This window comes from Homalodisca vitripennis, chromosome X (genome assembly GCF_021130785.1).
Source record: "Homalodisca vitripennis isolate AUS2020 chromosome X, UT_GWSS_2.1, whole genome shotgun sequence".
Classification (NCBI taxonomy): Eukaryota; Metazoa; Arthropoda; class Insecta; order Hemiptera; family Cicadellidae; genus Homalodisca; species Homalodisca vitripennis.
In genome coordinates, this window is record NC_060215.1 from 8,381,701 (window position 1) to 8,394,960 (window position 13,260).

The window sequence follows — 13,260 nt, forward strand, 5'->3', positions numbered from 1 at the left end:
TCTAATTAAAATACTACAGACTGCATTTGATTTTTTCTTATATTTTCTACCAATAGTTATTTTATTGTTTTGTAAATATATACCTTATTTTAGTTTAAATATTTCAAAAGGCCGTAATTTTTAAATTCAAGCGTCAAATTCAACCAAACAAATTTTTCATCACAGATCTATAAAGAGTTAACTAAAGTTTGATCAAAACGGTTGAATTGTTTAAAAAATATAATTTTTCTTTTTTAAATATACAGACAGACAGGTAGTTAAGGAAAAAATTAAACCATTACTTGCACATCATATTTTGTTTTATTTTACTCCAAACTTTGGTAGCGAGAGTTTGAAACACTCTGTACATACGCACTCCTCTTGACTACCGACTTGCCAACTCTAGGGTGACTCAGATTCTGGACCTAAGCTAAACAAAATAGAATACTTTAAAGTATGTTCTTGATATTTTGGGATCACGGTGTCATTAAAAACCTTAAGTTTAGTGTCTTATGAAAACAACTTTTAAAGACAACAAATAAGGCACAAAGGATATTCAAAAAATAGAAGTAACGATATCTATATCCAGAGTAATAAAAGTCCCAACCCAGAGAAGAACACTTGAAAACACATCGCATAGGAAGTTATATTGATAGAGAGAAGAAATCATAAAATCCGTCAATGAGACGGTGGAGCGGCAAATGGTTGACTCAGATGGTCAATAAATAGTGGTGGTGTGACAGTGAATGGGTAGCATGTGACGGCTCGGCTCAGGGCGGGTTCTAAATGTCGCCGTAGCTCATTCGTCCCGCTGTGTACGTTCTGCGCTCTACGCTCTACACATTCAAATCAAGTCTATAGTTGAAGATATATATATATATATTATATATATATATATATATATATATAAAACGATTATAAGCTCTTAAATACGCTCTTCTAGCAGTGGTATTGTTAACTGAGATCGGCAAAGACAAATAAGTCAAAAATCTACCAAATAAGCAATCTAAGAGGCAGAACTGCAGTACTACACCAAGAGTTTTGGTGAACTTCTTAAATAAAAACAACTTCAGAATCATGCAACAAGAGTGTTCCTGTACACCAAGAGTGTTGTCGAACTTCTTAAATAAAGATTACTTGAGAATCCTGTAATGTAATCGTGACCTCTCAAATACCCCAAATGAGCAGTTTAAGAGGGAGGACTGCAGTACTACACCAAGAGAATTGCCGAAGTTCTTAAATAAAGACAACTTCAGACTTTTTCAACAAGAGAGTTCCTGTACATTTAGAGTGTTGGCGAACTTCCCATTTTAATCAAATAGTATTTATATGTTTAGTTAGTTAGCAAACTGGTCAAGAAATAATATTGCAGACCTCGAAACGATGTGCTACTTCCTTCTTTATTGCTGAACGACTACGAATGGCCAAAAACTCTCATTGAAACACCTTTGAAATCATTCTATCGTCAAAAGTAACTTTTCGAAAAGAGTCGTATTGGAGTTTGTACTCATCTTCTAATTCGAGAATGTTTTAGAATATTATGGGTGGAATAAATTATGTTGTGGTTTTATTGTTGTATTTAGAGAAATAAACAGAAAGTCCCTGATAGAGCTTGATCAAACAAATTATAGACTATAAACTCTTCACTCCAAGTAGTAATACTGTCGTAGAAACACACCATTATTTTAGATCTTAGATTATAGTAAGGAGGTCGTGTCGCATAATGATTGTAGTGATATATTGTTTCAGCGGACCAGAAGCGATGACACAGCTGCAGGCTCGATCACAACTGCGGAAGGCGAGTCCTCAGACTTCACAGCCTACCAAGGTTGAGAAAGGTGATCAGACTATAGTAAGGAGGTCGTGTCGCATAATGATTGTAGTGATATATTGTTTCAGCGGACCAGAAGCGATGACACAGCTGCAGGCTCGATCACAACTGCGGAAGGCGAGTCCTCAGGCTCCACAGGCTGCCAAGGGTGAGAAAGGTGATCAGACTATAGTAAGGAGGTCGTGTCGCATAATGATTGTAGTGATATATTGTTTCAGCGGACCAGAAGCGATGACACAGCTGCAGGCTCGATCACAACTGCGGAAGGCGAGTCCTCAGGCTCCACAGGCTGCCAAGGGTGAGAAAGGTGATCAGACTATAGTAAGGAGGTCGTGTCGCATAATGATTGTAGTGATATATTGTTTCAGCGGACCAGAAGCGATGACACAGCTGCAGGCTCGATCACAACTGCGGAAGGCGAGTCCTCAGACTCCACAGCCTACCAAGGTTGAGAAAGGTGATCAGACTATAGTAAGGAGGTCGTGTCGCATAATGATTGTAGTGATATATTGTTTCAGCGGACCAGAAGCGATGACACAGCTGCAGGCTCGATCACAACTGCGGAAGGCGAGTCCTCAGGCTCCACAGGCTGCCAAGGGTGAGACAGAGAGCCTGATTTAGATAAATGACTACAATCCAAACAAATAGACAACAAATTAGTATTTTTCGGAGCAGGGAACTGGCACGTTTTTCAGAAGACATTCATCTGGGTCAGTAATATATGAGAGCCTGTCTCCCGCGGCTAAAATAGCTCGTTCTCGAGTTCCGGCAAGGCAGGCAGCGGCTATGCCCCCCCCCCGCTATACCCTTTGCCGATCACGGCTTATATCGATCAGTATACACAGAGGCAACAAACGCATATACTCACCTTATAGTAATAGTCATTAAATGATATCCTCGGTAACATTTCAACCTTCAATAACTTTGTTCACTTGTTTCAAAATTGTTTACGAGTAATACTTTTATTTCTTACCTCATAAATACTTTGTGAAGTGAGGCCAAATGCAATAGCGTTTCAATAAGTTTCTTACATTTAGGAATAATAAATGTATATATTTACATTGTTTGAAGAAATGTCTAATTCAATAGCGTTTCGATATAGCGCTTATGCTTAGGAATAATAAATATATATTTACATCGTTTGAAGAAATGTCTAATTCAATAGTGTTTTGATATAGCGCTTATATATTTAGGAGTAATAAATAAATATTTACATTGTTTGAAGAATGCCTAATTAACGCTTATATTTAGTAATAGCCAATAACTACTAAATAAGCTATTCGCACTTATTCTGTGATTAGCGTTCTTGAATAATGAAAAACTTGTATGCAATATAATAATAATGTTTTACTGTATGCATGTTACATTTATATTTGTGTGTAATTGGTGAAAGTTGTTATTTAAGGTGTTACAGTTTACTAATATTTATAATTTCACATTCATTTTGCTTGATTTAAGAATCTTTTTTTGTTATGAGAAATTAATAATTTTAAACCTAATTAGGAACAATTTTACTGTTTTAAAGACTTTAGTAGGTCGTTTCTTGCACTGAAATAAAACAAATGTTCCGCGAGTTTCAATATTATTGCAATGCTATTAAATGTTGAAAAAAATGTGTGTTAAACAACATTTAGTCAAGTGAAGTATCAGATAAGGATACGATATGCAACATCCAAATCAGCATATAACTCAATTAAAAAGTTAAGTTATTTTGCTCCACCACACTCCATGGTTTCAAAATTTAACATCTTGAAATAAATAAATTATTTCAAAACACACTTGTCTGAAGTTCTTGCAATATTATTTTTAAAACGAGACAAATGACAAATGTAATGCAAATTAATCAAGTCACATTCGTTCTAAATAGTATGTTAATATGCAACAGAAATACGCTATTACAATTGTAAAACTCCAACTATTTCTTCTGTAACTAATAAAGACGTTTATCGATAAAAGACAGTATAAAAATTGTATCACAATAGACCTAAATCCAACATAACCATTCTCGCTGACAATGACCCACTCAAAGATACAGGGCATCAATCAAACTTCTCTTTTACGGATCAGGTCCTGCAATACCTGATTTTGTGAATGTTTGTGATCTTAATTTTCCTAACGATTCGTCATAAGCTTTTCAACAGAGTAAAATGCATTGGACACCAAAATGGTTTTCAACTGAGCTTTTAATTTTTTCCATTTCGTTGTTTGATACCGTCAAGGAGATTGTTGATTAGTCTAACACCAACTTGAGAAGGCACATTTCTGGAACTTTTTGTTCTGTGCTGGATTCGAAAGTTATCCCTACCTCTCGTTCCATGATGGTGGATATCCCAGCTTCGAACCAAAACGCACATTGATAAGGAGTAAAGATTCACCTTGATAATGTATTGACAGGGCAAAGTCAGTAATCCTAGCCCACTAAAAGCATATCTGCACGACTCTCTGGCACTCAAACCCAAAATCATTCTCATGGCTCATTTGGAGTTAGAAGACACTTTCCAAATCGTGTCTTACACAGCTACCCCAGAGTCTAATTCCATATCCTAGATGCGGATAGATTAGGCCAAAATAGGCCATCTTCAATACTCCGATGGAGCAATACTGTATTAAGTTGCTAAGTGCAAAAATACCTTATGCAAATTTTGCAAGGGCTTGGTCGATGTGATTATCCCAAATCAGACCCCAATCTAGGTACCTTCCAAGGAATTTTGCGAGTTGTGTTTCCTGGAAAAGAATATCATCCACATGTGGATGTGAAGGATTTGCTTTAGAATCTTGACTCCTCAATGCAAATTTTATGAAATGTTATTTTGATTCGTTTGTTTTCAGATAACAATTTAATTCAGGAATTCAGTTTGGAAAATGTGGTTGTTTCCTGGTCCTTAACTGCCCTGGCCTTGAGTTTTATCAACCGCTTACTGAATTCCACTTTGGATTAATTGGTTCAGATCATTTATATAAATCAAAGAGAGAATTGGACCAAGTATAGATCCCTGCGGGACTTCATGGGTGATCTTTACTTTTGAGGATATGGTGTTCTAAATATGCACACACTGCTCCCGGTCATTCAAGCCATTTTAAAGGCAGATCCCGTACACCACACCTTACAAATTTGTGCAGCAATGTTCCAAAATGCACACATTCAAATGCTTTGGAGAGGTCAAGAAACACACTTAGCACATGTTCACGCCTCTGTAGGTCACTGACAACTTGCTCCATGAGGTTCGTTACAGTATTTGCTGTACATTTTTTTATCTGAATCCAAATTGAGTGGAACTGAAAATTTCAAACTTTTCCAGAAAACTGTTGAGTTGCTTAAGAACGATTTTCTGAAAGACTGCTCAAGACTGACAGAATAGAACCCGACGGTAGTTGATGGTGAGGAAGGGATCGTCCTTTTTGGAAATTAGTTGATTTTTGCTGTTTAAAACATTGATCAGAAGAATTCAGTTTGCGTACTTGGAATGAGAAAATCTCTTTGATCGGATAACAGTGTTTATGTACGTCTCTGGGCCTTACCCAAGAGAGACGACGAAGAGGTAGGCGGAGGTAGTCTGACATGAAAAGTCTTTAAAACCCTAAACATTGTTCCTAACTAAATCTCAAATAATGTATTATAATAAATAAGTGACATATTTGTGATGGACTAAACTATAAAGGCAAAATTTATAAAGTCTTATTTTCATATAGGAGTACATAATAGTAGTTACGTATTTTATTTAAAATAATTATTTTTTAAGCTAAGCAAATTCAATATTCATTTCAGTATTTATAGATTTTTAATTGTATTGTATATGAAGTACTGTTAATACTGCTTTATTGCAATGTGTGCTATCTTTGTATGAGTCGGTATGGATACAAAATGTGATCAAATAAACTCGTTGCGTAACACATACATTTGTGTGTTCCAGACGGAACGTTGCCGATAAGTTCCTCCGATAGCGGATGTTCCTCTCCAGTAAGGGCCACTTACCCAGTGCCCGGCAGCCCTTCCTATGCCCAACCTTACCTGGCCGACTACGGGTCGGTGTATCACCACTTACAAGGGTACGCGGCAGGCTATGTGCCCGTCCAAAGGTAATATCAAGGGCACCTCATCGTATATACATATTATAGTCAATAGTCAAGTATTTATTGCGGAGACAAAAAGTACATTTGTATAGCAAACATCAAGTATCTAATAATTTTTACAAACATGCTACATAGAACTCTTATTTATACATATATTTTGACACTAACTCTTTTTCCCAAATAATTTTTTAGTCTTCTGATAGCACGGTCTCCAAGTTATACGCCATAAACTCGTTCACGATATTAAAGCGCGTTCGACACTAAACAGCGTTTCAAACGAGTTTTAAATGAAAACTCCATGTCAAACCTTGATCAAGGTAAATTCCAAGGAATTTCGAGGAACAGACCTCTTCTAATATGGCCTCATCCAACACGATGACTGGGCTATATTCGCAGTCTGTCGAGCGCATAGAAAAATTTAGAACTTAGGATTTTGAAGAATTTCTTATTAGATTGAGGCTGTAAAAATGTTCGACACAACTTTTTACTGCAACAAAGATTATTTGTTCTAAAACTGAATTTCTTGTTTCATTAAAACAAAGAGTCTTATCATCCGCATACTGCACGATTCTTCCTTGTGGTAGTGATGATTCTATGACATGGATTATATTTTATTGACATAAAGCAGGAAGAGAATACGGCAGGGAATTGATCCTTGAGAGACTCCATAAATAATTTTAGAAACATTGTTTAAAATTTTGACAACGTGAGATCTGTGACTTTAAGAATGAACTAAGCCACAAGAGAGGCACGCCTCGGATGCCATGGGACCGCAATTTGTCAAGCAGCGTAAAATGGTCAACACAGACAAACCTTGCGTTAACTCGGTGGTATAATAATTTTTATTAAGTTTTAGCGAGGCTATATATTATAGATACGGATTAGGATAGATCCTAACTTTTATACGACTTTCTCCAAAAGTACAAGATTCTCTTCATCTGCCTAAAAAATCACAGCTGAACTAGTATAAAAAGTGATGTAAAATTGTGAGGTACAAAGAACCCTTTTAAGATTTGGTAAACCCCTAATCTATCAAAAGAAGATACTGTATTTTAGTAACTTATATAACATTGTATTGTTGAAACTGCTGTTATGTGTCCATTTAATGATACCGAATTACACTACGAATATAATTAACCTTACCACGTCTAGAATAACAGCCTTCGCTGAGGTTGCATGCAAAGTTCCAAATCCCCATTTTATTCTCGAGATGTTCTGCGGTCAGATAAACATACACTAAATCATATACAACAGAAAGGTACAAACAAATTTCGCTCAGCCAAATTTCATGGTTGGAAATGTACCATCATATAACACATTCTTTTCCATGTAAAAATGAAATTTCATGCAATATTTAAAGTCTACATTCTCATTTTTTTTAAATTGAGTTAGGTTTCATAGTATTGTGGTATTGAAATGATAACAGTTTCGGTGAGCTAGGAAGGATACTTCAGCGCAAGTTTGCGCTAAAATCCAATGTTGTTATTGACTTTTAACATAGACTTTCCATTCTATTATTTTTCGTTTTGCTCATGGATTCCAAATTTTTTAATGAAGCTTCATGGAAATATTTCAAGGCGATATGTTAGTTCGTTAGCCGACAAACAGACCGATAGAAAGACAGACAGAAATTACATTTTCAAGCCTCTCGAGTGAAAGGCTTCACTAAAACTCAGTCAATAAAATTACTGATATTACTAATCTTATTGATATACAGAATTACAATATTGATACAGATACTCTCGTGTCCCATACACCTATCATCCTTCTTGTTCAGTATTGCTTTTATAATTTCTGGTAAGCTATTCATTGTAGTTAAAGTATTAAATTATAAAGTTACCGCACCTTAACATTTTATTTTGGTTCTACCAATGTAATTTATATAGTGCAACGATGTTATTGAACTATATTTCTTGAAGGCTCGTTAAATAATATGTTATCCCATTGTGAACAATTATAAGTATATTTTCCCTCCTAACTCAATAAATTTAAGAAAGTTTAATGTACTCTTGTTAATATTTATATAAGATATTATTACTGAGAGAAATAGTCCATTGGTTATTATTAGTTAAGAGGTTATTTCCAAGCAACTGGAAATGTAGACTTTTGGCCCAGTTGCCATGAAGTAGATAGGTGTCAGTTGATACTAAAATATATAAATATTAAAAATTTGTAATTGTATTTCCAGCAGTATTCCAAAAATGTAGTGTATTAGATTTCATAAGCTTAGTTGCTGTGACAGTGGACCATATATGGTCTATCTTTTCCACGACGAGTGGCCAATTTTACAAACCTGTTTCTCAAAAACTATTGTGGACAAAACTAGTTAAACACCCTTATGTGTGCAAATTATAACATTTGGTTATGGCTAAATATTTTTTCTAATTATGTGTTATCTAAAAATTATATAAAATATTTTAAACGTAACATTCCTCAATGTGCCTTTAAACTGTCTCGGTAAATTGAATTGAATTTTGTATACAACAAAGGTTTTGTATATGGTTGAGTTAAAGGTATTGAAACAAGCCAAGGGGTCCACAGTGTGGGTAATCAGAATCCTCATCTTCTTCATACTGCTCTTCTAGCATTTGAAATTCTCTCTTACTTTTTTTGGAATTTTTCCAATTTCCACAAACGGTGGAGGTCGATGAATTATACAGTTTATCTAAGTTGTGGGCCTAATTTAATTATTTATTATTTTAGAGACAATTCCAACTTGTAAAAATACTCCTGTTTAATGAAGAACCGCTAAAATTCAGAAGCATATTATATATGCTTTTACATTATATCTAGTTTAAATGCTGCAAATGCCATGTTTACAAATCTATGTGATATAGGGCTAAAAATGGAGATGTCTACAGAATGTTCCACCAACATTATTCGAAGACCTCAACAAATTGTCAAAATGTATAGCAAATAAAATCTAATTCTAAAACAAAAATACTATAAAATTGACTGAAGAATACGAACATTTATATCGAAATTCAAATCGTTGACATATTAGCGAATAACATTTATATAAAAACAAATAAAAAATATTATTATATTTAAAAAATATATGTTTTAAGCCAGCATATAAATGATACCCTTTTCCTTATTATGTAAGGCAAAATTTTACTTTAAAATTTAACCAATTATCATTTTTATACTCAACAAAACTATAGTTTTAATTCCACAAGATTATCATATCCTTCTTATATCATAACTATTTATTTTTTTAACGAACAGGAAGTGAAATTTATTATATAAAACTCAGTAACACGAGAATTAATATCACGTTCTCCGTCATGGAACTCTAATCAAGCCTTAGCCATTTTTTTAACAGAGGGTAATCAAATACTTTAATATAATTAATTACTTTATCCTCTTAGGGTAAGATACCTGGGATTACAAGAGATTTATTACAGATTTTTACTAAAACCTCAAGGTTAAGAATAGAAAAGAGGATTTTCTTTACTAGGGCTTTTGAAAACCTGTATGGTATCTTATGCGCCTTAGTACATTAGCACCGCTATAAATCATCTATAGCACACGTCTAAAATAAAATTGAGGTATTACAGAAGTAAATTCGTTTTCCTCTAATAAATCCGATACATAGAATTTCACACAGTTTGAAGACTGAGGAAATTACACGATGAGACCAGTTAACACGTCAAGAGGAATATTGAGGGGACCTTGGATGGATGTTTACCAAAATCCAATATTTTTAAATTACTCGTCAAGCGAGGTTTGATGTACAAGGTTTCGGAATAAAACACGAGTCGTTGTCGTTGTGTTTTGTTAAATGGTGCAATCTGTCAAAGCTCAATGAGTGGCAATGGCTTAATTTCTTTACTGATATGTGCGACACATATGTTCAATTATTTCTCTAAAGTGTGAAATCTTGATCACCACACGAGGAACAATAATTAGTACTTAAAATAATAATTTAGGCAATTACGTAATCAGGTCCTAAAATAGAACGGCTGAAGGTAAATATATGCTGCGTTATGTATATAAATTATTAATTAAACCAATTATATATAAGAAATTACATTTTTGTATAAAATAATATTTCATTATGTCCAATCATTCGTAATCATATATTACCCTCGGAAACGATATTTTGCCTATGAAAATAAACCACTAGTTTCAGTTATATTTTTTATACATAATATCAAAAACTCATATCCTTACAATAAACTTTATCTATGTACTGCTGATTTTAAGACGTCCACTATTAATACCTAAAATTTACAATGCTTAAAATTAAATGTTTATATTAGTTTAACTTGTTTGCTACTATAGTAAAAATATAGTGTGTTTACGACGTCTTACTTTAATTTGGCCTTATTTTTAACAGGGCCTTGGAGAAAGAAACCAGTTTAATTTTAACATAAACTGTAGAAAGGTTTGGAATATTTATTTAAATAATCAAATAATTCTTTGGTGTACTTAATTAATATTTTTTAATTTAAAAAGTACTTAGCTTGATACAAATGTTTTAACAAATCAGGATTTCATTTCATAAGCAGCCTAGAATTTGCTATAGAATATTTTCTATTATAATGATATTATTAAACAACATACCTGTAAGATGCGAAATATATGTAGGTAATAAATTGTCACAGGAGAATTATATGTACACGATTTTATAGGTCAATATGATCCTATCAATTTAGAAATGATTTGCATATTTCTCTTTATATGTGTAATTGTTAAGAAAGCACAGTGAGGTTGAAAATGTTTATTATCGTACATGCAGTAACGACTGAAACAATACTCTAAAATAGATTGACTTCTTAAGGCCTTTAAGGTTGTGTAAAGCTCTATAATCAAGCAATCAATTTACAACATATCTCACACATCTTAATTAACAATGCAATGCAGTGCGTATCGTGTGACTTTTGGTAAATTTGTATACGTGAAATCATTTTGCCGACTTACAAATTTTCATTATGTTTCAGCCTACCCAAAGTAAACCACGGAGGCACCGTGATACCTTCCGTAGAATACAGCCCTCACACGTACCAGACCGGAGGCCTGTATCAGCACTCCTCTCCACTATCGTCTAGCAGCAATCCACAAACATCAACACTGACCGTTTTCTATCACGACTACACTCCCAGGTAGCAGCCCTCACACGTACCAGACCGGAGGCCTGTATCAGCACTCCTCTCCACTATCGTCTAGCAGCAATCCACAAACATCAACACTGACCGTTTTCTATCACGACTACACTCCCAGGTAGCAGCCCTCACACGTACCAGACCGGAGGCCTGTATCAGCACTCCTCTCCACTATCGTCTAGCAGCAATCCACAAACATCAACACTGACCGTTTTCTATCACGACTACACTCCCAGGTAGCAGCCCTCACACGTACCAGACCGGAGGCCTGTATCAGCACTCCTCTCCACTATCGTCTAGCAGCAATCCACAAACATCAACACTGACCGTTTTCTATCACGACTACACTCCCAGGTAGCAGCCCTCACACGTACCAGACCGGAGGCCTGTATCAGCACTCCTCTCCACTATCGTCTAGCAGCAATCCACAAACATCAACACTGACCGTTTTCTATCACGACTACACTCCCAGGTAGCAGCCCTCAGTCCACATAAGTCCTCACAATCAACAAACGGATTCCCATCTTCTCTTCTTATCCGTCTCTTATGATCAGCCAGTGTACAACACGTTTGCACAAGCAAAGTATGTGTAATTGTGCTTCTAACAAACAATATGTCCGTATGTAAAGGAGTTCATACGGACTGTTCAGATCCCTATAGGGGTGTTATAGGCGTGTTATATATAACACGCTCGGTCTACAACAATTGAGCTGTCTACAATCATGTTTCCAACGAGTACTTCTGTACCTTTAACAAGAAGTCTGGGCATAACAAACAGGTGTGTAGCTGTGTTCAATTCTATCATAACAACAATTTATTTATTTATTATCTACCCGATATCATTTTGATGTATGCAGAATTATGTATACCTAGTATTATGTACTATCTCCAAAAAGCAAAACTTCAAATTTACTGTTGTTTACAAGGAATATAAACAATTATATCTCCATATACTCAAAGTGGAATCTGCCTACAATCTTCACTCAATCGTATCTCCAGTCAGCATGTATTCAACGAAGAATCAGCCAATAATCTTGTTTGTGACAAGCAACCTTGAGGCACGGAACATGCTGTTAGCTTCCAATCTTGCTTCATCCTTCACTCATCTGTACCTCCAGTCAGCATGTATTCAACGAAGAATCAGCCAATAATCTTGTTTGTGACAAGCAACCTTGAGGCACGGAACATGCTGTTAGCTTCCAATCTTGATTCATCCTTCACTCATCTGTACCTCCAATGAGTTGTATTTCATTGTGGAGTCCGCATTCTAAAAACATCCTTGGACTGGCAGCGGTTATTGTTTTGGAAATTGTAACAACCACGCATGAACGAATCTCGAAATTGTACCAGGTTTTACAGTCTATAATTAGTTAATCTCTCTCCTCATTTTTTTAGACTGGCAAACATATCCTGAATTGTAAAAGTATATAATGTATATTAATAATCTTTCCTCCAAAAAAATGTTACCCCATTGCTTTTTCCATTAGTTTTAAATATTTTCCAAGATGTTTAGTTGTTATAAGTAATGTTGTAAATAGTTTAAAATTAATAAAAGAGTGAAACCACTTTTCTTGGCTTTTTTATAATGTTTCTCCTGCTCATTAAAGTTAGGTAGTTATTAGTGGTGCTCCCATGATGTGACTGAAGGATCCAAATCCTTCTCGTATTTTATTGGCGGGCTATCGCTCGATCGAGTATCTTAATTTAAGTTCATGAATTAAAATAACAAGCGGTTAGTAAAAATTTAAAACATACTTTGAAAGATACATTTTTCTAGTTCTCCATTATTTATTTTTCTTAAAATTTAAATAATAATTAACTATTAAACACTTTAATGTTTCATTCGGTGTATTTATTTATTTACCAAATTCATCATTTTTATAAATTACTTACATTTTTCGTTACAAAGATTTACTTTATTTTGATTTCTTTAGTACTAAATGTTACTATTAAAGTCATGACTTCTTGCTGGGAGATCCTGTACTAGATAGATTATTGTTCCTGCTGTGAGATTCTATACTATATAGTATACTGAAATAAGGAGATTATACTGAATAGTTATTGATTTAACATTACAACTGGATAAATAAAACCGTAACTCAATGTCACTTTTATTATATACATTCTAAACGTCATACCGAGTTTACATTATTATTGACAACTATTGATCAAACATAACCGAACCTATATCTTATTACAATATGACTCCCTGGCATATGAATCAACTAGTGAAAATTTCAAAACAAAAAAATAAGGGAAATCGTATAACCA

At 34.5% G+C, this 13,260-nt stretch overlaps 1 protein-coding gene across 2 annotated transcripts in view; it reads left to right on the plus strand.

Moving 5' to 3' along the window:
• LOC124368646 (T-box transcription factor TBX1-B-like) overlaps positions 1 to 12,555 on the plus strand; it is a 54,985-nt gene extending 42,430 nt beyond the window's left edge. The window contains exons 8-11 of one of the 2 annotated variants that reach the window (XR_006922980.1): positions 1,879 to 1,958; positions 5,722 to 5,887; positions 10,828 to 11,343; positions 11,462 to 12,555. Coding sequence is in view for 1 of the 2 variants with exons in the window: in XM_046825887.1 (XP_046681843.1) it covers positions 1,879 to 1,958; positions 5,722 to 5,887; positions 10,828 to 10,993 (412 nt within the window). In the remaining variant the exon portion in view is untranslated. Of the gene's footprint in view, positions 1 to 1,878; positions 1,959 to 5,721; positions 5,888 to 10,827 lie in introns of both variants that reach the window. The other variant, XM_046825887.1, reaches the window with a different exon arrangement.
• The last annotated feature ends 705 nt before the right edge of the window (positions 12,556 to 13,260 follow it).